This window comes from Haematobia irritans, chromosome 4 (genome assembly GCF_050003625.1).
Source record: "Haematobia irritans isolate KBUSLIRL chromosome 4, ASM5000362v1, whole genome shotgun sequence".
In the NCBI taxonomy this organism is placed as follows: domain Eukaryota; kingdom Metazoa; phylum Arthropoda; class Insecta; order Diptera; family Muscidae; genus Haematobia; species Haematobia irritans.
The window spans coordinates 5,387,138-5,411,949 of NC_134400.1; the positions used below are offsets into that span (position 1 = coordinate 5,387,138).

The 24,812-nt window shown below is 32.6% G+C and overlaps 2 protein-coding genes across 8 annotated transcripts in view; one reads left to right on the forward strand and one right to left on the reverse strand.

Moving 5' to 3' along the window:
- nrm (neuromusculin) overlaps window positions 1–24,812 on the forward strand; it is an 837,985-nt gene that overhangs the window by 121,625 nt on the left and 691,548 nt on the right. For all 7 annotated transcript variants that reach the window (XR_012722287.1, XM_075308260.1, XM_075308254.1 and 4 more), the window contains exon 3: window positions 24,744–24,803. The gene's annotated coding sequence lies outside the window, so the exon portion shown is untranslated. The remainder of the gene's footprint in view (window positions 1–24,743; window positions 24,804–24,812) is intronic.
- LOC142235275 (uncharacterized) lies at window positions 18,437–21,641 on the reverse strand. Its single transcript, XM_075306528.1, has 2 exons — window positions 19,370–21,641; window positions 18,437–19,293 (listed from the first exon to the last, which is right to left on the reverse strand). Exons 1-2 carry the CDS (start codon window positions 21,639–21,641, stop codon window positions 18,437–18,439), a joined length of 3,129 nt encoding a protein of 1,042 aa, XP_075162643.1.

Sequence of the window (24,812 nt, forward strand, 5' to 3'; positions counted from 1 at the left end):
TGACAAACTTATTATACCCCCGTCACCATTCTATGGTGGTGGGTATAATATGGGACACATTTAAATCTGAAGCAATTTTAAGGAAACTTAGCAAAAGTTTATTTATGATTTATCGCACGATATATATGTATTAGAAGTTTAGGAAAATTAGAGTCATTTTTACAACTTTTCGACTAAGTAGTGGCGATTTAACAAGGAAAATGTTGGTATTTTGACAATTTTTGTCGAAACCAGAAAAACATATATATGGGAGCTATATCTCAATCTAATTCAATCAAATTTGGCACACATGACTATATTACTAATTGTACTCCTTGTGCAAAATTTCAAGCTAATCGGGATAAAACTCTGGCTTCTGGGTCCATATAAGTGCATATCGGGCGAAAGATATATATGGGAGCTATATCTAAATCTGAATCGATTTCAACCAAATTTGGCACGCATAGCTACAATGCTACTACTGTGCAAAATTTCAACTAAATTGGGCTAAAACTCTGGTTTCTGGGACCGTATTAGTCCATATCGGGCGAAAGATATATATGGGAGCTTTCAACCAAATTGGGCGAAAACTCTGGCTTTTAGGACCATATTAGTCCATATCGGGCGAAAGATATATATGGGAGCTATATCTAAATCTGAACCGATTTCAATAAAATTTTGCACACTTGATATTACTAATTGTACTCCTAGTGCAAAATTTCAACCAAATCGGAGCAAAAAATTGGCCTCTGTGGTCATATGAGTGTAAATCGGGCTAAAGCTATATATGGGAGCTATATCTAAATCTGAACCGATTTCAACCAAATTTGGCACGCATAGCTACAATGCTAATTCTACTCCCTGTGCAAAATTTCAACTAAATCGGAGCAAAACATTGGCCTCTGTGGTCATATGAGTGTAAATCGGCCGAAAGCTATATATTGGAGCTATATCTAAATCTGAACCGATTTCAACCAAATTTGGCACGCATAGCTACAATGCTAATTCTACTCCCTGTGCAAAATTTCAACCAAATTGGGCTAAAACTCTGGTTTCTGGGACCGTATTAGTCCATATCAGACGAAAGATATATATGGGAGCTATATCTAAATCTGAACCGATTTCTATAAAATTTGGCACACTTGACTATAGTACTAATTGTTCTTCTTGTGCAAAATTTTAACCAAATTAGGGTAAAACTCTGGCTTCTGGGGCCATATAAGTCCATATCGGGCGAAATATATATATGGGAGCTATATCTAAATCTGAACCGATTTCTTCCAAAATCAATAGGGATCTATTCTGAACCAAAACACATACTTGTGCCAAATTTGAAGTCGATTGGACTAAAACTGCGACCTAGACTTTGATTACAAAAATGTGTTCACGGACAGACGGACAGACGGACATGGCTATATCGACTCAGGAGCCCACCCTGAGCATTTTTGCCAAAGACACCATGTGTCTATCTCGTCTCCTTCTGGGTGTTGCAAACATATGCACTAACTTATAATACCCTGTTCCACAGTGTGGAGCAGGGTATAAATATCGGGATACCATAATACCTAATCTAATTTAACCTGGGTAACAATATCATCTGAATAAAATTAGAGCAAAGTGTTGATGTAAATAAGTTTAATCTAGTTTTGTCCTTATATGTGCCACTTTTAATGCCATTTACAAAAAATACCTCATTACCTTTTTTTTTTGGTGTCATAAAAATATGATACTAAACATGGACCATATTGGCAATCGCACTTGGATTTAATTTTCTCTTGTTGTACCTTGTTTATTTTTGTTATTGCTGTATACTTTTGTGCCACTCTTTTGGGGGGTGTCATTAAATGCCATACTTTTTATATTTTTGTGAAAACCTTTTGCCATATTGTGACACTTTTGAGTATACATGCGAAAAAACTGCGACATTATGGAGTAACTTATCAAATGTGAATTGACGTATTCCGCGATTGTTGTCTCTTTTTGTGAAAGAGTGACACATTTTGTGACACTTTTTTTAATGTTATACTTTTTATATTTTTGTGAAACCTTTTTGTCATGTTGTGACACTTTTGAGTAAGCCTATGAAAATAATGAGAATGCCACCTCATGGATCAAATTTCTATATGCGAATTGATATATTCCGTATTTGCTGAAAGTGTGACAGTATTGTGCCACACTTTTTATATTTTTGTGAAACCTTTTTTTCATGTTGTGACATTTTGGAATTAGCATACGAAAATAAGCTGACTGCAACCTCATGGACCAAATTTTCATATGCGAATTGATATATTCCGAACTTGTTGTTTACTTTTCTGAAAGAGTGGCACATTTTGTACCAAACCATTTTTGTGAAACCTTTTTGTAACTGTTGCGACAATTTTGAGTTATCTTACGAAAGGAAGCTGTATGCAATCTCATGTAACAAATATTCATATGCAAACTGACGTATTATGTATTTTATTTTATTCTATTTTTTTGTGAAAGAATGACACTTTTTGTGCCACCTTTTATTGTGAATGATAATTATTGTTCCATTTGTTAGAATTTCTAACAGATGATGATTATTGGTTGGAATTTTAGAAACCCATTGGGGAGGCTGAATTTCTCACAGTCAAATATATTTCCCTTATTTAGAAAATCCCCAAAATTTCCATTATTGTGATAATTTTTTTCATGTTATATCTATGCTTTTATAATTTGCCAAATATTATCATTTCATGTCGTATAACTTTGTTCATGACTGATTTAAATAATAAATAAAAGAAATATTTAATTCAATTTAAAAAATCCCCAAATACACATGCAACATTTATTCAAATCAACACGAACTAGCGTACCCATACACACACGCACACATCAACAGAGAGGTGTGCACTTACGCATTCACATACACGACTGGACGCATTTCCCGTACGATGCTAAAGCAAATGACAAAGGAAACAATGAAATATTTTCAGGGAAATGGTTTTAAATAATGAAATGTTGACAAAAACCAGGTAAATCCTGGTATATGTGGTGGAACGCATGTGTCCTCAAGTGTGGAATTTGATGAGGCCTTCTGAAATCATATTAGGCTAAAAAAACAATATATTACAAACATTATTGTTGTTTCGATTTCAGTTCAAAATCATGCATTGACTAAACTGCAAGAGTAGCGTAACCAATAGAAGAGTATGCTAGGCAAATTTATTTGGGCAAAGTCCTGTAGACTGCTAGATGGTTGGATGGACTGCACGGTTGCCACTCGCTCCAAAAATAATCTACCAAAATTTGGTGAAAATTTTACCAAGCGAATGCCAATCAAACAAGTTTTATTTTGCTACATTTTATTTCTATAGAAAATTTTGTCAAAATTTTATTGCTATAGAAAGTTAAAAATTTATTCCTATAGACAATTTTATTAAATTTTCTTTCTATAGAAAATTTTGTAGATATTTTATTTCTATAGAAAATTTGGTAAAAAAATTATTTCTACAGAAAATTTTGTCAATATTTTATTTGTATAGAAAATTTTTTTCAAAATTTTATTTCTTTAGAAAGTTTTGTCAACAACTTTAGTTCTATAGAAAATATTGTTAAAAATGTTACTTCTATAAAAAGTTTGTTAAAAGTAAAACATCTACCATTTTTGTTTTTTTTTTATTTTGTCTGTAGAAATTTTTCTCAAAATTTTATTTATATAAAAATTGTGTAACAATTTTATTTATATAAAAATTGTGTAACAATTTTATTTATATAGAACATTTTGTCTATCTATTATTTCTCTAGATAATTTTATTCATGTAGGAAATTTTGTCATAATTTTGTCAAATTTCTATTTATATAGAAAATTTTCTTTAAATTTTATTTCCATGGAATATTTTGACGATATTTTATTTCTGTGGAAATAATATTTATAAAAAAAATATTTATATAAAAAATTTTGTCAGAATTTCCTTTTTATATTGAAATTTTTTTTCTATATTTTCTTCCCATAAAAAATTTTTCAACATTTTATTTATATGGAACAATTTTGTCAACATTTTATTTCTATAGAAAAGTTTGTCTAAATTTCCTTTATATGAAAATTGTCAACATTTTATTTTTATAGAACAATTTTGTCAACATTTTATTTCTATAGAAAAGTTTGTCTAAATTTCCTTTATATGAAAATTGTCAACATTTTATTCCTATAGAAAGTTTTGTCTAAATTTTATTACTATGGAAAATTTTGTCTAAATTTTCTTTCTAAAGAAAATTTTGTCTAAATTTCCTTTGTATAGAAAATTTTGTAAAATTTTATTACTATAGAATCTTTTCTCTAAATTTTTTCCTATAGAAAATGTTGTCAAACTTTTATTTATATAGACAATTTTCTCTACATTTTCTTTCTATACAAAATTTTGTTTAAATTTTATTTGTATAGAAAATTTTCTATAAATTTTATTTATGTAGAAAATTTTGTCTATATTTTATTTTAATAGAATTTTTTGTCTATGTTTTATTTATATTGAAAATATTGTCAAAATTTTATTTATATAGAATATTTAGTCTAAATTTTAGTCTTAAAAAATTTTGTCAAAGTTTTATTTTTATAGAAAATTTTCTCTAAATTTTATTTATATAGAATTTTTTCAAAACTGTATTTCTATAGAAAGTTTTATTTCATTTTTATTCCTATAGAAAATTTTGTCAAAATTGTATTTCTATAGAAAAAGTTGTCAAAATTTTATTTCTACAGATAATTTTGTCAAAATTTTCTTTCTATAGAAATTTTGTCAACATTTTATTTATATAGAATCTTTTCTCTAAATTTTTTTCCTATAGAAAATGTTGTCAACATTTTATTTGTATAGACAATTTTCTTAACATTTTCTTTCTATACAAAATTTTGTCTAAATTTTATTTGAATAGAAAATGTTCTCTAAATTTTATTTTAATAGAATATTTTGTCTAAGTTTGATTTGTATAGAAAACTTTGTCTAAATTTTATTTATAAAGAATATTTAGTCTAAATTTTAGTACTAAAGAAAATTTGGTATAGAAAATTTTCTCTAAATTGTATTTATATAGATTTTTTCTAAACTGTATTTTTACAGAAAGTTTTGTTTCATATTTATTCCTATAGAAAATTTTGTCAAAATTTTATTTATATAAAAAATTTTGTCTAAATTTTCTTTCTATAGAAATTTTGTCAACATTTTATTTCTTTGGGAATTTTTTCTATATTTCCTTTCTATGGAAATTGTCAACATTTTATTCCTATAGAAAGTTTTGTCTAAATTTTATTTCGATAGAAAATTTTATCTAAATTTTCTTTTTAAAGAAAATTTTGTCTTAATTTCCTTTCTATAGAAAATTTTTAAAATTTTATTTATATAGAATCTTTTCTCTAAATTTTTTCCTGTTGTTAAAATTTTATTTGTATGGACACTTTTCTCTACATTTTCTTTCTGTAGAAAATTTTGTCTAAATTTTAGTTGTATAGAAAATTTTCTCTAAATTTTAGTTATGTAGAAATTTTGTCTAAATTTTATTTTAATAGAATTTTTTGTCTAAATTTTATTTATATGGAAAATGTTGTCAAAATTTTATTTATATAGAATATTTAGTCTAAATTTTATTCTTAAAGAAAATTTTGTCAAAGTTTTACTTATATACAAAATTTTCTCTAAATTTTATTTATATAAATTTTTTTTCTAAACTTTATTCCTATAGAAAACGTTGTCAATATTTTATTTTTATAGAAAATTTTGTCAAAATTTTATTTCTAAAGAAAAAAAATATTATTTCCAAGAAAATTTTGTCAACATTTTATTTCTATAGAAAAACTTTGTCAAAATTTTATTTCTATAGAAAATTTTGTCAAAATTTCCTTTCTATTGAAGTTTTCAACATTTTTATTCGTATAGAACATTTTGTCTAAATTTTATTCACATGGAAAATTTTATCAAAATTTTATTTCTATTGATAATTTGTGAAGTACCTCTTAGTTGGAGGGGAATATTTTGAAAATCAACCAAAACATCGAGAAGTTGGTATAAATTTTGGTAATTTTATACCAACTGTGACAACCGGGTTGGAATTACCACATTCCCCATTAGCATCCTCTACTTGAAGCAAAACATATAAAGCTCATGTGGATAATCTTTCATCAATGTTAGATACCGATTTGAATCTATTCGCCTCTGGATTATGGCCTTATGGCCTTTAAAAACTCAGATTGTAAGGTCGGTTTATATGGAGACTATATCAATTGCTGACAAAAAAAATCTGTGCCAATTTTTTTGGCATTTTAGCTTAATTATTGAGGCCACTGGATTCATTACAGTTTTCCCATATTTTCATCTCATATTATTTCCCATAGAGAGTTAATATTTTTTGGATTATTTTCTTTTGTTATTGGAGAGAACAATACTCCCATGTTCCACAAAAAATTCTCTATTTCCCTGCTCTTACCCGCTGGCATGCGTTGTCACATTGTTGGTATACATACACACACATACTCATATGCAATACATCCATAAAATATGCAATATTTTGGTCATATAAAATTTATATTAAAATAAATGAAAATTAGAATAAATGAAAACGAAATGTAAAATGGGAATTCTCTTCTATACACACACAGACATACATACATACACAAATGCTTATACTTTTACATTTGCCCACAAACAATGTAAAGCCAAAAGGGGGAAAAAACTGAAACACAAAATCAAGCCACAGAGAGGGAAATGACAACAGTTACCAACCGAGAATGAGACAATCAGGACACATGGCAGCATATATACATACGAGTACATGTCACACATGACTATACGGTATAGTAGAATACACGGATAACCACACTACCACTCTGCTAGATATGTGTGTCACTTCATATGCAAAAAATAGTTAAACAAAGTAATAAACATTTCTCATTGGTTCCTACATCTCTTTCCTTTGGTGGATATTCCACTATCACTGCTATGGCAAATAAATATAATTTAAATTTCAAAACACAAATTGAAATTATTCGGATTACAAATTGAACAGAGAGCCTTAAAGTTTATGTGTTAGATCAAAGGATAAAGGGCTGTAATCGGAGGATGTTGACTTTATGATATTGTATCCTAAAAAAACCTAAATAATTATTCTTAGATCCAAACATATTGACTATCACTTTAAAATTCTCGTATATTTGTATTGGCAAATTTTTTTTATGGATATAGAACCTAATACTCCGCTGTAAAACAATCTTTAAGGCACACCACTTTTCTGATCTAAATAACAAAAAATGAGGTGTAAAAAATAAACTATGAAGTTAAAAACAATCCTCTTTATGTTCATGAAATACTATAATTTCCATAAAATTTTCTCCAACACACCATTCTGCCACATCTGCATATGCCATAATTTGTCTACACTAATTTGCATAAAATCCTATGCCTGAAAGTATGCTAATGTTATAGGCGTTGCTTTCTACTCCACAAGGATTTCAACTGTGTAATTTTTGTAGTTGTAATGCCATTTAGTTTGCTTGCTAACTGCTTTTCTATGCGGAAAGAACTTTCTCCCTCCGAAAGTAGGATTTGTACAAATTAAAGTTTTCTATTTGAGTTCCTCTGTATTATTTTATTTAAATTAGAGCAAATATTTTATAGAAAATTAGGCTACAGACCACGTTTGCCACTCGAGCCAAAAATAATCTATCAAATTTCTAACAAACTTACACCAAAAACAAACCACCAAATATAAAAATCTTATTTCGCAGTGTTTTATCAAATTTTTGGGGTTAAAAGTATTGTCAAAATTTTATTTCTAAAGAAAATGTTTGTCAAAATTTTATTTCTATAGAAAATTTTGCCACCATTTTATTTCTATAGAAAATTTTGCCACCATTTTATTTCTATGGAAATTTTGTCAAAATTTTGTTATTATAGAAAATTTTGTCATAATTTTATTTCTTTAGAAAATTTTTTTTTCTAAAGAAAATTTTGTCAAAATTTTATTTCTATAGACAATTTTGTCAAAATTTTATTCCTATAGAAAATTTTGTCAAAATTTTATTTCTATAGAAAATTTTGTCAAAATTTTTTTTCTATAGAAAATTTTGTCAAAATTTTATTTCTATAGAAAATTTTGTCACAATTTTACTTCTATAGAAATTTTTTCAAAATTTTATTTCTATAGAAAATTTTGTCAAAATTTTATTTCTATAGAACATTTTGTCACCATTTTATTTCTATGGAAATTTTTGTCAAAATTTTGTTATTATAGAAAATTTTGTCATAATTTTATTTCTTTAGAAAATTTTTTTTTCTAAAGAAAATTTTGTCAAAATTTTATTCCTATAGAAAATTTTGTCAAAATTTTATTTCTATAGAAAATTTTGTCAAAATTTTATTTCTATAGAAAATTTTGTCACAATTTTACTTCTATAGAAAATTTTTTCAAAATTTTATTTCTATAGAAAATTTTGTCAAAATTTTATTCCTATAGAAAATTTTGTCAAAATTTTATTTCTATAGAAAATTTTGTCAAAATTTTATTCCTATAGAAAATTTTGTCAAAATTTTATTCCTATAGAACATTTTGTCAAAATTTTATTTCTATAGAAAATTTTGTCAAAATTTTATTTCTATAGAAAATTTTGTCAAAATTTTATTTCTATAGAAAATTTTATCAAAATTTTATTTCTGTTGAAATTTTTGTCAAAATTTTATTTCTATAGAAAATTTTGTCAAAATTTTATTTCTATAGAAAATTTTGTTAAAATTTTATATCTATTGAAATTTTTGTCAAAATTTTACTTCTATAGAAAATTTTGTCAAAATTTTATTTCTATAGAAAATTTTGTCAAATTTTTATTTCTATAGAAAATTTTGTCAAAATTTTATTTCTATAGAAAATTTTGTCAAAATTTTATTTCTATAGAAAATTTTGTTAAAATTTTATATCTATTGAAATTTTTGTCAAAATTTTACTTCTATAGAAAATTTTGTCAAAATTTTATTTCTATAGAAAATTTTGTCAAATTTTTATTTCTATAGAAAATTTTCTCAAAATTTTATTTCTATAGAAAATTTTGTCAAAATTTTATTTCTATAGAAAATTTTCTCAAAACGAAATAAAAATAAGATTAAGGGATTTGTAGTTATATGAAAAGATGATGTACAGTGGGAGGAAAGATGATGCAATTTGTAAGAGGAAAAATTCCCAAATGTTTTCTCCATAAGGAGTTAGCGTAAAGGGCCCAAAATTAAGTTATCTCTCCCAGCCAGATCTATATTAAGGCTGTGGAAAGATTCATTCGCCCGAATCGAAACATGTACAGTCCAGGCGTGTATAGATTTGTATCTGGCGTTTTCTTTTCAAGGACTCTTTTAATCATGTTCCTTAATCTAAATCTGTCCATAAAGCTCGATTAATAATTGTAAAATTAGATAAAATTTTATTTCTATAGAAAATTTTCTCAAAATTTTATTTCTATAGAAAATTTTGTCAATATTTTCTTTCTACAGAAAATTTTCTTAACATTTTCTTTCTAAAGCAAATTTAGTCAAAATTTCATTTCTATAATAAATTTTCTAGAAATTTTGTTTCTATAGAAAATTTTGTCAAAATTTAATTTCTATAGAAAATTTTGACAAAATTTTATTTCTATAGACAATTTTGTCAAAATTTTATTTCTATTGAAATTTTTGTCAAAATTTTACTTCTATAGAAAATTTTGTCAAAATTTTATTTCTAAAGAAAATTATGTAAAAATTTTATTTCTATTGAAATTTTGTCAAAATTTTACTTCTATAGAAAATTTTGTCTAAATTTTATTTCTATAGAAAATTTTGTCTAAATTTTATTTCTATAGAAAATTTTGTCAAAATTGTATTTCTATAGAAAATTTTTTCAAAATTGTGTTTGTTTATTATTATAGAAAATTTTGTCAATTTTTTATTGTCTATAGAAAAAATTTTATTTCTATAGAAAATCTTGTCAAAATTTTGTTTCTATAGAAAATGTTCTCAAAATTTTATTTCTATAGAAAATTTTTTCAAAATTGTGTTTGTTTATTTTTATAGAAAATTTTGTCAATTTTTTTTTTGTCTATAGAAAAAATTTTATTTCTATAGAAAATTTTGTCTAAATTTCATTTCTACAAACAATTTTCTCGAAATTTTGTTCTATTTTTTTTTTCTATAGAAAATTTTCTCAAAATTTTATTTCTATAGAAAATTTTCTCAAAATTTTATTTCTATAGAAAATTTTGTCAAAATTTTATTTTTATAGAAAATTTTTCCAAATTTTTTTAAAATCTACCAAAACATCAAAAATTGTACCAATCTACAAAATAATAAAAAATCTACATTTTTCGTAGAATTCTACCAACTGTGGCAACCGTGCACAGACACTGAAAATTTATCTATATACAATTTTATATGAAATTTATCTATATATGAAACATATATATATTTAACATAAGTGGTTAATTTATAATTTGAGGACTACCATTAAATCGGCCACCCGTTTCCTCCGTATTTACTCATTATTACGTTGCTCCTTAAAGTGCCACTTCTTAAGTTTATGATCTAAGCAAGTTATGAACTGAATGGTTTTATCGATTTTTTCAAACTAAGAAAGTTCTTGCTATTCCTTGTAAGACTTCTGCATATAATGACTTTCATGCTCGCATAGAGTGCATACTTCTTCTTTGTGTCTGAGACATTGTTTTTGGGAATTTTGTGGAATTTTAACATTCTAACAAAGTTTCCTATTTCCGTATGTGAAGTTTGCTATGCACTGGTGATATAAGTGGTGGTATTTGGTTTTGAATCTATCTCACATTGAGGAACACACAAACAAGTCATTTGCATGGCTTAAACATAACCATAGACGAATCCGTTTGGTATTAACTTGAAACCTAGCATTTACTTCATTAGACATTGCATTCTTTTGGGCGCCATCCATTAATTTACATTGAAGGCCAGAAACCATTTCTTAAACTTTTTAAAATAGAGGAATTATTTTCAATAGGATTCAATTAAAATTTAATTGGAAAAAATTATGATATTTTTTTCTGTGCATAGCGTCTTCTTTTGATGATAGACACTTTGTAGTTTTTTAGAGCCAATCATACTTTCCAAAATGCTCCAGGCGCAAAAGTCCAACTGGTTAAGATTCGGAGATTTTGGTGAGCAGTTTGCTGTAGAAATGAAACAGGTAACCTCGTTTTTAAGCCATTATTGGTGGACGCGTGCTGTGTGCAATGACTTTGAGTCCTATTGGAATGTCCAGGGTCTGCAAAAATGTTTGTCTTCACATGGCTTTATTCAGACCCCACGGTCGATTAATTCGCAAAAGTCGGATTAAGATTCGCAGATTTTAATGACAATGAAGCAAGGGACCTCATTTTTAAGACATTCTTTGGTGAACGCATTTTGAGGACAATGGTGTTGAGTCCTGTTGGAAAGTCCATGGTCTGGGTCTGATTTTTTTTTTTGAATATTTTTTCAACTTTAATTCAAATTTAATTGGAAACAAGTATATACGGCCGTAAGTTCGGCCAGGCCGAAGTTTATGTACCCTCCACCATGGATTGCGTAGAAACTTTTTCTAAACACTGCCATCCACAATCGAATTACTTAAGTTGAGGTAACGCTTGCCCATGGCAAGGTATCTTAACACCTCCTAACACCGTCTTCTAAATTGTATGTAAGTCCATACGTGGTATATTAAATCAAAAAAATCTATTAAATACGTATATAATTCAGTTTGACAAAATTTTCTATAGAAATAAAATTTTGACAAAATTTTCTATAGAAATAAAATTTTGACAAAATTTTCTATAGAAATAAGATTTTAACAAAATTTTCTATAGAAATGAAATTTTAACAAAATTTTCTATAGAAATAAAATTTTAACAAAATTTTCTATAGAAATAAAATTTTAACAAAATTTTCTATAGAAATAAAATTTTGACAAAATTTTCAATAAAATTTTGGTAGATTATTTTTGACTTGAGTGGCAACCATGATTATGAACCAATATGGACCAATTTTTGTGCGATTGGAGATCGGCTATATATAATTATAGACCGATATGGACCAGTTTTGGTGTGGTTGTTACAGCCATATACTAGGTTAGGTTAGGTTAGGTGGCAACCCGATGTATCAGGCTCACTTAGACTATTCAGTCCATTGTGATACCACATTGGTGAACTTCTCTCTTATCACTGAGTGCTGCCCGATTCCATGTTAAGCTCAATGACAAGGAGGTCCCTTGTCATCCAATGTGGTATCACAATGGACTGAATAGCCATATACTAACACCACGCACCAAATTTGAACCGGATTGGATGAAATTTGCTTCTCTTAGAGACTCCGCAAGCCAAATCTGGGGATCGGTTTATATGGGAGCTATATATAATTATGAAACGATGTGGACCAATTATTGCATGGTTGTTAGAGACCATATACCAACTCCATGTACCAAATTTCAGCCGGATCGGATGAAATATGCTTCTGTTAGAGGCTCCGCAAGCCAAATCTGAGGGTTCGTTTATATGGGGGGCTATACGTAAAAGTGGACCGATATGGCCCATTTGCAATACCATCCGACCTGAATCTTAATCGGGCTGCCACTTTAACCTAACCTTTAACCTACATCAATAACAACTGCTTGTGCCAAGTTTCGATAGCTTGTTTGGTTCGGATGTTAGCGTGATTTCAACAGACGGACGGACGGACATACTTAGATCGACTCAGAATTTCACCACGACCCAGAATATATATACTTTATGGGGTCTTACAGAAATATTTCGATGTGTTAGAAACGGAATGACAAAGTTAATATACCCCCGATGGTGGAGGGTATACAAATTGGGATTTTTGTCTGTGTATAGATATTGTTCTATGAGAGAGAGACATCACAACAGGGATTTACGAGTATATAAGCTTACTCCAAATGTTGGCCCACTCAGAGAGAAACTTCTGCTTTAGGTTAGACACGAATATTTTTTCTGATTCAATCACGAAAATAAGTGATCCAATTAATTTTTTAATTGAAATGTTTTCAATCTCAGAAATGACAGTAGCAAATAAACAATTAATTGATACTATTAATTTTCGTGATTGATTTTTGTTTCAGTTAAAATGTATGTCGAATCAATTAAAGTTGTAATTGAATATTTTTTAAACTCACTTAAGGCTTTAATGGGAAAATTTTTCATGATTTTTTTTTCTGTCTAGGTTTACCTGGGAGGTCAATAAAACCACGTTTTCACCTGCTGATGTTTTTGTAACACTAAGTGGCAATTGTCACATTTTTTCGTTCTCCTTATAAAGATTTTTACATGTATTTATACTGTTAAAATTACAAGAATACGCCCAAAAGTATGCTTCTATTTCTATGGATGTTTTTGGAAGTAGCTGAACAGGTTTACTCGTTCGATCTGATCAAAGAGTCAAATACCAGATTAATTGACGAATAATTTAGATTGAATTAATTGAAATTATTTGCAAAAACTTCCAAATAAACGTTATTCACTTTTATGGTTATGGGATGGTTAGGTCCCCAAACCCCCAACATTTTTTACGAATGGCACTTTGTCGTCGATAATGCAGCTTAGTCATGGGATAATTCGGTTCCGATGACAACATTTAAATGATTAGTTAAACATTTAAAATGTATACCAATTTTGTTGCGTATTTCTGGGCTTCAAAACGCAGTTTGCCGCAGGTCTTCGCATAGCATTGAGGAAATGTACAAAACATATCTATAACGAGGTCAAGTTAATTGCGCAAGTTTTAATGGCTTTGCAAAAAAAAAAGCGTATACAAAACAAGGAAACATGCACTTTACTTTGGCAAATTGCATGCGAAATACTTAACCTCAGACATCGTTTAAGACCAAGTCTAGTTTCCCATTAACCCTGTTAAGAATTTTCAAGAATTTTAGTGTTTGCCCTGCTTATGACTTTGCTGAAAATGTAATATCCGCATCCATCCAATAAGGATTCTTAGATTATACACACAGAATCCAAACTCATTGTCATTCTCATCATTTGTGTACCATAAAAAGCGAGAAAATTAGAAATTCAAGAACAAAATGATACCACTTCTTTGTGTCTGCAAGAATGTCTTCATCAGATTCAAGCAGCAGAAGAAAAAGAAGAAGAAGAAGTTTTCTAGGGTTTTATTTAAAGAGCACTCATTCATGCCCTTTCTAAAGTAAGAGAATATTGTCTTCACCTCATAATCATCAACATCGTCATCATCATCATCATCATAATCATCGGTGTGATTGTCACTGTCTGTATTACCATTACCAGCAGGCAGTGACATTGTTGGCCGGATATCCTGATGCCTTGAACCAGGCACCACCAGCTAACTTCATCATGCAACCTACACAAATTGTCATTGTCTTGGCTGAGTACTAAGCCATTGGAGAGAGGAAATGTTTCGAATTTTCAAAAGAACCCACGCAATGCTTTAATGCCAATATTGCATCCGTCAGTGGAGTACTGGCATTTGTCCTAAGACGGCGTTTTTGGACGCAGTGTCGTCACTTTCTTTGCTATACATGCCGCTACAGCTTCGGCGTTTGGAGTGTTATGTAATTTACATTTAATTAGGGATTTTGCTTTGGCGAAAAATTGCATGTTAAACGACGAAACATTATCCGTTTATTGTCTCCATTGGAAAACAGCAACAAGCACTAACAATGGCATCTTAGAGAAGATTCTATTCTAGGTCTCTTTGAAACTGAACACACGAATCTTAGATGGGTGATGTCAATTTTAAAACAATGTAAGAACTTTTTGGTCTTAGCTCTAAATTTTTATTAGTCAACCATGCATGTATTGTAGGAAAGATATTTGCAGTGCAAATACTGACACTTCAGCTAAAACACTGAGATTTGTAGATGTCCCAAGTGGACTCAGAACCTGATACATTTTTTCAATTTCCGAACCAGAGCACGGTCCGTAAGGCTAAATATGCGGGCCACAACGGAATGTGTGGAAGGACTCATCAATATTATTAATAGAGGCCAGAGAAGGTGATCAGTTTCATGGATAGCAGTAAGGCAATACAAGCAATATCAGACATTACAGTGACATCACGAGACGTTGTGGAATACAAAAGGATAATCAGCGATTACTAGGTATAGGGCACGATTCGCATCACATGGATGCTTTGATTTGCCGGAATTAGTGGAAGCACACAGGCAATAGAGACGGTAATAGGAACTAGAACACAAAGGAAAGTGTACTTAGAGAACGCAAAGCCCATGGATACTTTGCCGGTCGAGTTGGATGAATGGGTATGGGAGACATATAGCGCAATATGAAACAGTTGCAAAGAGGGCGAAAGCAAGGAATCATGACCGGGCCCCTAGTCTTGATATCACACCTTTGTCGAATAGGAACAGTGGAAGATGGTATATCTATGACGTATTTTTGGTGGAGCACGAAGAGACCCTGAAACACTTCCTCAATCACTGTCCCGTTTTTGTCAGATATAGAACCTACTACATATACCTGGGAAGATGTGAGTAACTACAAATAAATTAGAAATTTCCTTAAAGATACCGAATCCCTGAAATATAGGAATAATGTGAAGGAAAGAAGAGGTTCGAGCGATCTATTACGTGACTGATATGGGATTTGTAGTTTTTTTTATCTTTTCTTAAGTTTTATTAGTCAAAAGCTAAAAATATTGGCACTTGTAGAAAATTTTAGAACCAGTTTGTATTTGTTCGAATTGGCTACATTAGGCTCGAATTGTGACCTCCAACCGGCCGACAAATCCATGACGCTGACTCTGCGGTAGTTTGGCTCATTCCCGCCGAAACGCCTTCTTGAGATGATCGACACTTTGGTATTTTTTAGTGCCATCCCAAAACGCCTTAGGTATAAATGGATTGAGGTTCGTAGAGTTTGGTGGCCATTATGCGGTACAAATGTAGAAAGAAATCTCCATTTAAGCCATTCTTGAAGAATGCGTGCTGGGTGAGATGGACTGCCAAAATATTTGTCTGCCGAGGGCTTTATTTGGACTCAACGGTCGACTAATACGCAAAAATCCAACGGATTCGGAGATGTTGGGGGCCATTGTGCGGTAGAAATGAAGCCATTCTTGGTAGAAACGTCTGTCAAAATATGGTATTTGACTGTCCAGGGCTTTATGTTGACCCCAGGGTCGATTAATACGCAACAGTCCCACGGATGCCTCAAGCACAAAAGTCCAACGGATTAAGATTGGGAGATTTTTGCGATTATTATACTGTAGAAATGAAGCAGGAGCCTACTTTTTAAGTCATTCTTGGTAGAAGCGTGCTGAGTGCTACGGCTTTGAATCCTGTTGGAATGTCCATGGTCTGCCAAAATATTCGTCTGCCCAGGGCTTTATTTAGACACCATGGTGAACTACCCAAGAAATACCCAAGAGACCCCAAAATGCCTTAGGCGCAAAAGTTCAGCGGATTGAGATTCGGAAATTTTGGTGAGCATTGTGCGGTAGATATGAAGCAGGGAATCTCCTCTTTAAGCCAATCTTGGCGGACGCGTGCTGAGTACGATGGCTTTGAGACCTGTTGGAATGTCAATGGTGTGCCAAAATATTCGTCTGCCCAGGACTTTATTTAGATGCCACGATCGAATAATACGCAAAAGTCCAACGGATTGAGATTCGGAGATTTTGGTGGCCATTATGCGGCAGAAATGAAACAGGAAACCTCTTTTTTAAGCCATTCTTGGTGGACGTGTGCTGAGTGCGAAGGTGTTGAGTCCTTTTGGAAAGTCCATACTTTTTATATATTCTTACTCCCTAAAATACCTCAAGCACAAAAGTCGAACGGATTAAGATTCGGACATTTTTGTGAACATACTGTAGAAATTAAGCAGGGAACCTCATTTTTCAGCCAATCTTTGTGAAGGCGTCCTTAGTGCGACGGCTTTGAGTCCTCTTGGAATGGCCATGGTCTGCCAAAATATTCGTCTGCTCAGGGCTTTATTTAGACACGACGATCGAATAATTTGACCATTACGACGGCCAACTCCATTGCACTCAAAAAAAAGTGAACCCTGTATTTCACTAAAGCTGATTTAATTCTCTTTTAGTTCATGGAATTATTATGTTTTAAGAAAGTTTCCATGCCATTAACAATTTTTTGAGTACGTAAGTTAACTTAACTAAAGCGGAAGAAAAAATTATACACAATTGAAGTATAAAGATGAACTAAATTCGTGTCTCCCACAAAATAGTTCAGAATTCCTTAATATTTGTAAATTTTACCAATAATGCGTGCATCATGAACTTCGTATGGCACTAAAGACATTTTTGCAATTTTGAACTCCAATTTTTTCCTTCAAACTACGAAATTTTCTTTAATAAGTGAAAAATAATATTTTTTTCTGATAAATCTTCTCAAATTTGTCGAAAATTTTTTACTTGTTTTTGCGAAATCGGAGCGACATCTGCGTTTATAATACTGTTTAGTTAAAATTTTCTACAATTAATCAAATTTTTCAACAATTAACTAAAATTTTCTTTCCTGGTGGGTTCACTGTTTTTTCAGTGTACCATCGACGAAGCTTGAGCTCTTGTGGCCATCCGAAGTTTTAGCAAGTAAACCCGACCATTTTGTTTGTTCGGTTACTGGCCAGACTCGTGAAAGCGCAGCAACTCTTTGGCGCATTCCAGTCTAACTTTTGGTTGTGTATTGGTGAGCTCTTGAACGTTTGGCAACTTCAATGACTTTAGTCCAAGCGTATAATTCAATAGGTGATACATCCGTTTTAGCGATATGTTCAGCTAACGAGAAAGGTTTGTACCACTGCGGTGTCGATTTCTATCAAATCAAGTTCTGGTGTTGTTACCTTTTTATTTTCGTCCACTTTGTGGACTCGATGTAACACTGCCAGTATCACTGGCATGAGCAATGGTACGATAAATACAGGAGTTTTTCTAGAGGGTGTTCAATTTTGATTGTGCTTGGGCAACATTAGGAATAAAGCGTTGTTAAAAATTCACTATTCCAAGTGTACAAATCCGTGAGATGTTTCTTTTAGTGGACTGTAGATAAAGATTAACTCTCGGAAATGTAAAGATTTTTGTTGTAACGAAAAGAGAAGAAAGCAAAAGGCAAAGTGTAAGTTTAAGATTTCAAAAGTATGGCTTTATTCAGGATGACGGCAGCTTACCAAGGGCAATGACGAAGCACAAGTGAAGTTTTACAACAAACGAAGTGTCAGTCAGACATTATGATTTAGAATTTACAACAATTAAATTCATTTTGAGTAAAAGCTTTAGGGTTATCGCATAAAGGTTGAATTCAAGTATCGATAACAATAATTCATACTATGTATTGGCAATTCAATTATTTTCGTTAAATTCAAATATTCAAACATTATTCAAAATTTTCAAAAAGTTAATAATAAGCTAAGAACAGTTGTGGAACGGAGTTCAACATGCCGCCCCCCTTGCAGCAATGCAATTCAATAAGAACAGGCTCCAGATATTATCCATCCAAACACAGAACTTTGGGCGATGGGCATTGAGGACGATGTCTGAATGAGGCCAGCCAACAAGATCTTTGACAACTGATCGTTTCCAACTACAAGTTCTATGTCAGTTGGTTTAAAAAAATGTGGATCTGCCAAGTTAGGCAGATGGTTGTAGACGGACTGAAGTTTCTTATCGGACGTCGCTTCCGGTAGTGCCATATTAAATTGGTTCTTCACTATGCCAGTTATTTGAATTTTTACGGTTGGATCATAGTAAGACTGCAAATTCAGTGTGCAGAATTCGGTGTTGTTTTTCCTGGTTGTACGTAGATGAAGACGCTGTACCAGTGACTTCAGAATCAATGTTTGTAGACCAGCTGAGTTTAACATTAACCGTGCTTTTATGGGACCGTTTGGTGTCAAAACTCGGGCTAGAGCAGTTGGCAGGAAGATGTGTCTCTTTGGTCTTTGGCTCAGTCTTTCACGTACTAGCGGTGGAGAACTTCTGTTTAGCGTATGAGGGAATTTCCGATGATTTTTTCTGGCGCTCTCATGGTGTGGTTGGTTATCTCGTCGTCCTTTCCTTCTCATGTGATCATCGACATGGAGCATTGTGTGGTGGTTGTAATTGCATACCACGCAAGTTTTTCTGGATCTGCACCATTCGCGTGTGTGGGAAGCACAGAGGCATTTAAAACAAAAGCGATGTTCTTTCATATGCTTTCTCCGTTCAAGGACGTCCATCCGTTGAAATTCGGGGCAGTCTTTTAAGATGTGGCGGTTATGGCAGATACGGCATTTCGGCTGACTAAATGAGGTACTGTAACGTAAATTTATTAACTTGTGAACTTGAGAATAAAAATTATGAAATTTAGTTGGCAACGGGTAGAATACACAGTTTAACTATTGGACGCAAAAGCGTACCGGATTGTGTCCTAATCTCAGCAACGCGCACCTTTGAGTCAGGACCGCGAAATACCTTAATAACACGTCCTAAACTCCATTCAGTCGGCGGCAAGTTATCGTCTTTAATAATAACTAAGTCGTCTTCCTTAAGATTTTGCTGTTCTGTCTTCCATTTATATCTTTTCTGCAAGTTGGAGATGTACTCGTTCTTCCATCTCTTTGCGAAATTAAACTGGATCGTTTTCAATCTTTGCCATCGATTTATTAAAGTCAAGTTATCAGTATATTGCTTCGGTGCAGCAATCAATGCGGAACCTCTAAGAAAATGTCCAGGTGTCAAAGCAGTAATTTCCGAAGGGTCTTCACTTATAGGAGATAAGGGCCTAGAATTCAGTACACTTTCTATTCGAACTAGTAAAGTAGAGAATTCTTCATAAGTAAATTTAATATTGCCTGCGGCTTTTCGAAGGTGGGATTTCATGCTTTTGACAGCAGCTTCCCATAGTCCACCCATGTGTGGTGCATGTGGTGGAATAAAGTGCCAAGTGAACCCGTGAATATTGTATTTGTCAACTAGACCTTTCTCAGAAGATTGTATAAAGTTTCGATATTCTCGAGAGAGTGCTTTGCTGGCACCAACAAAATTGGTTCCATTATCAGAGAATACTTTATTAGGTAAACCACGTCTCCCTACAAATCTATCAAATGTGGCTAAGAAAGCTTCAGTAGTCAACTCGGAGCACGCCTCCAGATGCACAGCTCGAGTTGATAAACAAATGAAAACAGCGGCATAACCTTTATGAAGTTTCGCGTTTCGTAATTTCGAAGTTTTCAAATCGAATGGGCCGGCAAAATCCAAACCCGTGTTGGTAAAGGGCAGTGAGAAAGTACAACGCTCTTCAGGCAATGCAGCCATTATCTGATTTCGAATGCGCTGTTTATATATGGTGCAAGTACGGCAATTTCGAATACAAGATCGGACAGAGTTCTTTAAACGTATCACATAGAATTCAGCTCGTATTGCCCGTAACATACCTTGATGTTCGGCATGTAAAAGAATTTTGTGGGTAAAAGTTAAAAGCAATTTAAAAAAGTGAGAATGTTCAGGCAGAATTATCGGATACTTCTCATTGTATGGAAGATCCGAATTCGCTAAACGACCATTTACTCTAAGTAAGTCTCGTTCATCTAAAAAAGGGTTCAGAGTTAGAAGTTTGCTCTTAGAAGATATTGGTTGATTGTTCTTCAATGCATGATATTCCGTAGGAAAAAATTTAAGTTGCGCCAGCCTAATTAATTGAAATTTGACTGTTCTAATTTCCGCTGAAGTAATAAGTTGTTCCCCAAATGAGTCAGAATTCCGCTTTTGACATTTCCTTATAAATCTGTACATGAAACATACAACTCGTAGAGCTCGGCTGAAGGAAGAGAATCTTTCAAGTACGTCTTCCATATGTGTTTCAATTTGGAAGTTAACAGTTTTGCGCTCAAGTTCTGGCTCTTGAAATGTTTTAGATTTTGGCCAACATTCTGAGTGTTGTACCAACCACTTTGGTCCATGCCACCAGAGATGATTATTTTTCAGTTCTGCCGCAGTACAGCCTCGCGTTCCAATATCGGCTGGGTTTTCAGTAGTTGGAACATATCGCCAAGTTACATTTCCCACATTATCCAAAATTTCTGAAATCTTATTTGCGACAAAAGTTTTCCAATGGAAAGGGGGTTTATCTAACCAAGCCAAAGTAATAGTTGAGTCGCACCAAAGATAAACACCGGTAACAGGAAAAGTCAGATTTTGGGATACTGATTTCAAAAGTCTAGACAGTAGTGCTGCGCCGCACAATTCTAACCTGGGTAAGCTCACTGTTTTCAAAGGTGCCACCTTAGTTTTTGAAACAAGTAAGTTTGATGTTATACAGTTCTCAGGTGATACAATGCGGATATATATACATGCGCAGTATGCTTTTTCGGAAGCATCGCAAAATCCGTGAATTTGAATACGCCTGTCGGGTGCATAATAAATCCAACGAGGTATTCGGATATACTCAATGTCAGAAAAATTGGAAATGAAAGAATTCCATTTTTGAAAAGAGTGAGGCTTGATTTCCTCATCCCAATCAGTTCCATCAAGCCAAAGTTGTTGTAAAAGCATCTTTGCTACAACTATAATCGGCGCCAACCAACCAGCGGGATCGAATATCTTTGCCACAATAGATAATATTTTCCTTTTTGTCATCGGTGAGGTAGGAAGAGCAATATTTGAAACGACATAGAAAAAAGAATCTGACATGGCATTCCACCGAATGCCTAATGTTTTTGTTTCGCTGGTATCTTCAAGTTTCAAGAAATCTTCATTTAGAAGATCCGGTTCGAAGGACCATGTACAAATCCGTGAGATGTTTCCTTTAGTGGACTGTAGATAAAGATTAACTCTCGGAAATGTAAAGATTTTTGTTGTAACGAAAAGAGAAGAAAGCAAAAGGCAAAGTGTAAGTTTAAGATTTCAAAAGTATGGCTTTATTCAGGATGACGGCAGCTTACCAAGGGCAATGACGAAGCACAAGTGAAGTTTTACAACAAACGAAGTGTCAGTCAGACATTATGATTTAGAATTTACAACAATTAAATTCATTTTGAGTAAAAGCTTTAGGGTTATCGCATAAAGGTTGAATTCAAGTATCGATAACAATAATTCATACTATGTATTGGCAATTCAATTATTTTCGTTAAATTCAAATATTCAAACATTATTCAAAATTTTCAAAAAGTTAATAATAAGCTAAGAACAGTTGTGGAACGGAGTTCAACACCAAGGAAACGTCTTAAGTCTTCTACTGTTTTGGGTAAATTATATTCCTTATTAGCAGCTACCCGTTTTGAATTCGGAGTAAGACCATTTTGTGGTACAAAGTATGCTGAGAATTTAAGTGCCGGTCTATCAAACTCGCATTTGTCACTCCATACTCACAAAGACGACTAAAAACTTGACGGAGGTGACTTTCCTGTTCTTAAATGCTAACCCTCGCAAACTTCGGTTATAAACCCCTGAAATATGGGTGCTGCTTTGCAGAGGACGAATATCATGCGGGTAAACTTCAACAACCAGAAGGTCGTAATTATAGTGGTCTTCTGGACGTCTTCTTCCGTTACATGTATTTTCAATTGATACTTTAAATATGGTTTCCACCCTATGAAAACCCCTTGTAAAATTTATTGCCATTAAAATTCATTTTGCCATAGGTTAGATTAGGTTAGGTTAGGTGGCAGCCCGATGTATCAGGCTCACTTAGACTATTCAGTCCATTGTGATACCACATTGGTGAACTTCTCTCTTATCACTGAGTGCTGACCGATTCCATGTTAAGCAGTATATTAACTTTGTCATTCCGTTTGTAACACATCGAAATATTGCTCTAAGACCCCATAAAGTATATATATTCTGGGTCGTGTTGAAATTCTGAGTCGATCTGAGCATGTCCGTCCGTCCGTCCGTCTGTTGAAATCACGCTAACTTCCGAACGAAACAAGCTATCGACTTAAAACTTGGCACAAGTAGTTGTTATTGATGTATGTAGGTCGGATGGTATTGCAAATGGGCCATATCGGTCCACTTTTACGTATAGCCCCCATATAAACGGACCCCCAAATTTGGCTTGCGGATCCTCTATGAGTAGCAAATTTTATCCGATCCGGCTGAAATTTGGTACATGGTGTTATTATATGGTCTCTAACAACCATGCAAAAATTGGTCCACAGCGGTCCATAATTATGTATAGCCCCCATATAAACCGATCTCCCGATTTGGGGGGATCGGTTTATATGTAGCCTGATCGGCTGAAATTTGGTACATGGTGTTAGTATATAATCTTTAATGACCATGCAAAAATTGGTCCACATTGGTCCATAATTATATATAGCCCCCATATAAACCGATCACCAGATTTGACCTCCGGAACCTCTTGGAAGACCAAAATTCACCTGATTCAGTTGAAATTTGGTACATGGTGTTAATATATGGCCTCAAACACCCATGCCAAAATTGGTCCAAATCGGTCCATAATTATATATAGGCCCCATATAAACCGATCCCCAGATTTGACCTCCGGAGCCTCTTGAAAGACCAAAATTCACCTGATTCAGTTGAAATTTGGTACGTGGTGTTAATATACGGCCTCAAACTCCCATGCAAAAATTGGTCCATAATTATATATAGGCGCCATATAAACCAATCCCCAAATTTGACCTCCGGAGCCCCATAGAAGAGCAAAATCCATCCGAATCGGTTGAAATTTGGTACGTGATGTTAGTATATGGTATCCAACAACCATGCAGAAATTGGTCCATATCAGTCCATAATTATATATAGCCCCCATATAAACCGATCCCCAGATTTGACCTCTGGTGCCTTTATGAGAAGCAAAATTCATCCGATCTGGTTGAAATTTGGTACGTGGTGGTAGTATATGATTTTTAACAACCATGCCAAAAGTGGTCCATATCAGTCGATAATCAAATAGAAACCGATCCCGAGATTTGGTTTTGGAGCCTCTTGGAGGAGCAAATTTCATCCGAGTCAGTTGAAATTTGGTACATTGTGCTAGTATATGGCCGTTAACAACCATGCCTAACTAGGTCCATATCGGTCTATAGTTATATATGGGCCCCAGATAAATCGATCCCCAATCACACAAAAATTGGTCCATATCAAGTTCATAATTTTTGTTTAAAGTTGGGGTTATGGGGGGATTGGTGACGGTAACTGTTGTTAGAGAGAGAGAGAGAGAGAGTAGTGGACACCAATTCCTGGAGTAGAGTGTGTGGACTGTATAACAGATTGTGGAGGAGGCACTAGGAGAATTGTGGTAGATCAGTATGTGGTATAAATTCTCAGTGGATGAGAAAATATACCATCGAGTTTAGCAACGCAGAGATAGTGAAAGATTTGGAAATAAAAAGACAGGAGTTACAATTTTGAAGTGTGATTGGTTTATTTGGGGGTATGCTCACCGTGCGAGATATAGAGAAGAATAGACCGAATTCAACTTATTTAACAAGCCAAGAAACTTTTAGATAGAAAGTAATAATTCACAATAATAAATTCTATTAGGAATATCGATTAATCTTAAATTACAACTTCATGGATTTTTCATTAACAATAGTTCATAATAGTTTAGTTCAGATACAAAAATTCAATAATTCGGCCGTATATACTTGTTTTTAACTCAAATTTTGCTCCAATTGCGGATTCAAAAAGGACATGTACATTGTTTTTTTTTTGGCTATACATTTGTTGGCTGAATATAAGTTTAGCATATAAGTTTTTCTAGTAGCTTCTCTGATATTCATAAGAATTAATTATTTAATAGACTTCCATAATTTTGTATGCTTTCAGATATATTGGATACATTCCCAACTTTCTACTTGAAAGCCTACCAAGGATGATTTAATTAAGGTGAGTCTT

Excerpts from the sequence above, each read along its gene's own strand:
- LOC142235275 (XM_075306528.1), bottom strand. The coding sequence starts at position 21,641 with ATGTCAGATTCTTTTTTCTATGTCGTTTCAAATATTGCTCTTCCTACC. Across the intron at positions 19,294-19,369 it reads TGAGATTAGGACACAATCCG|TTCACAAGTTAATAAATTTA; the intron begins GTACGCTTTTGC and ends TTTATTCTCAAG.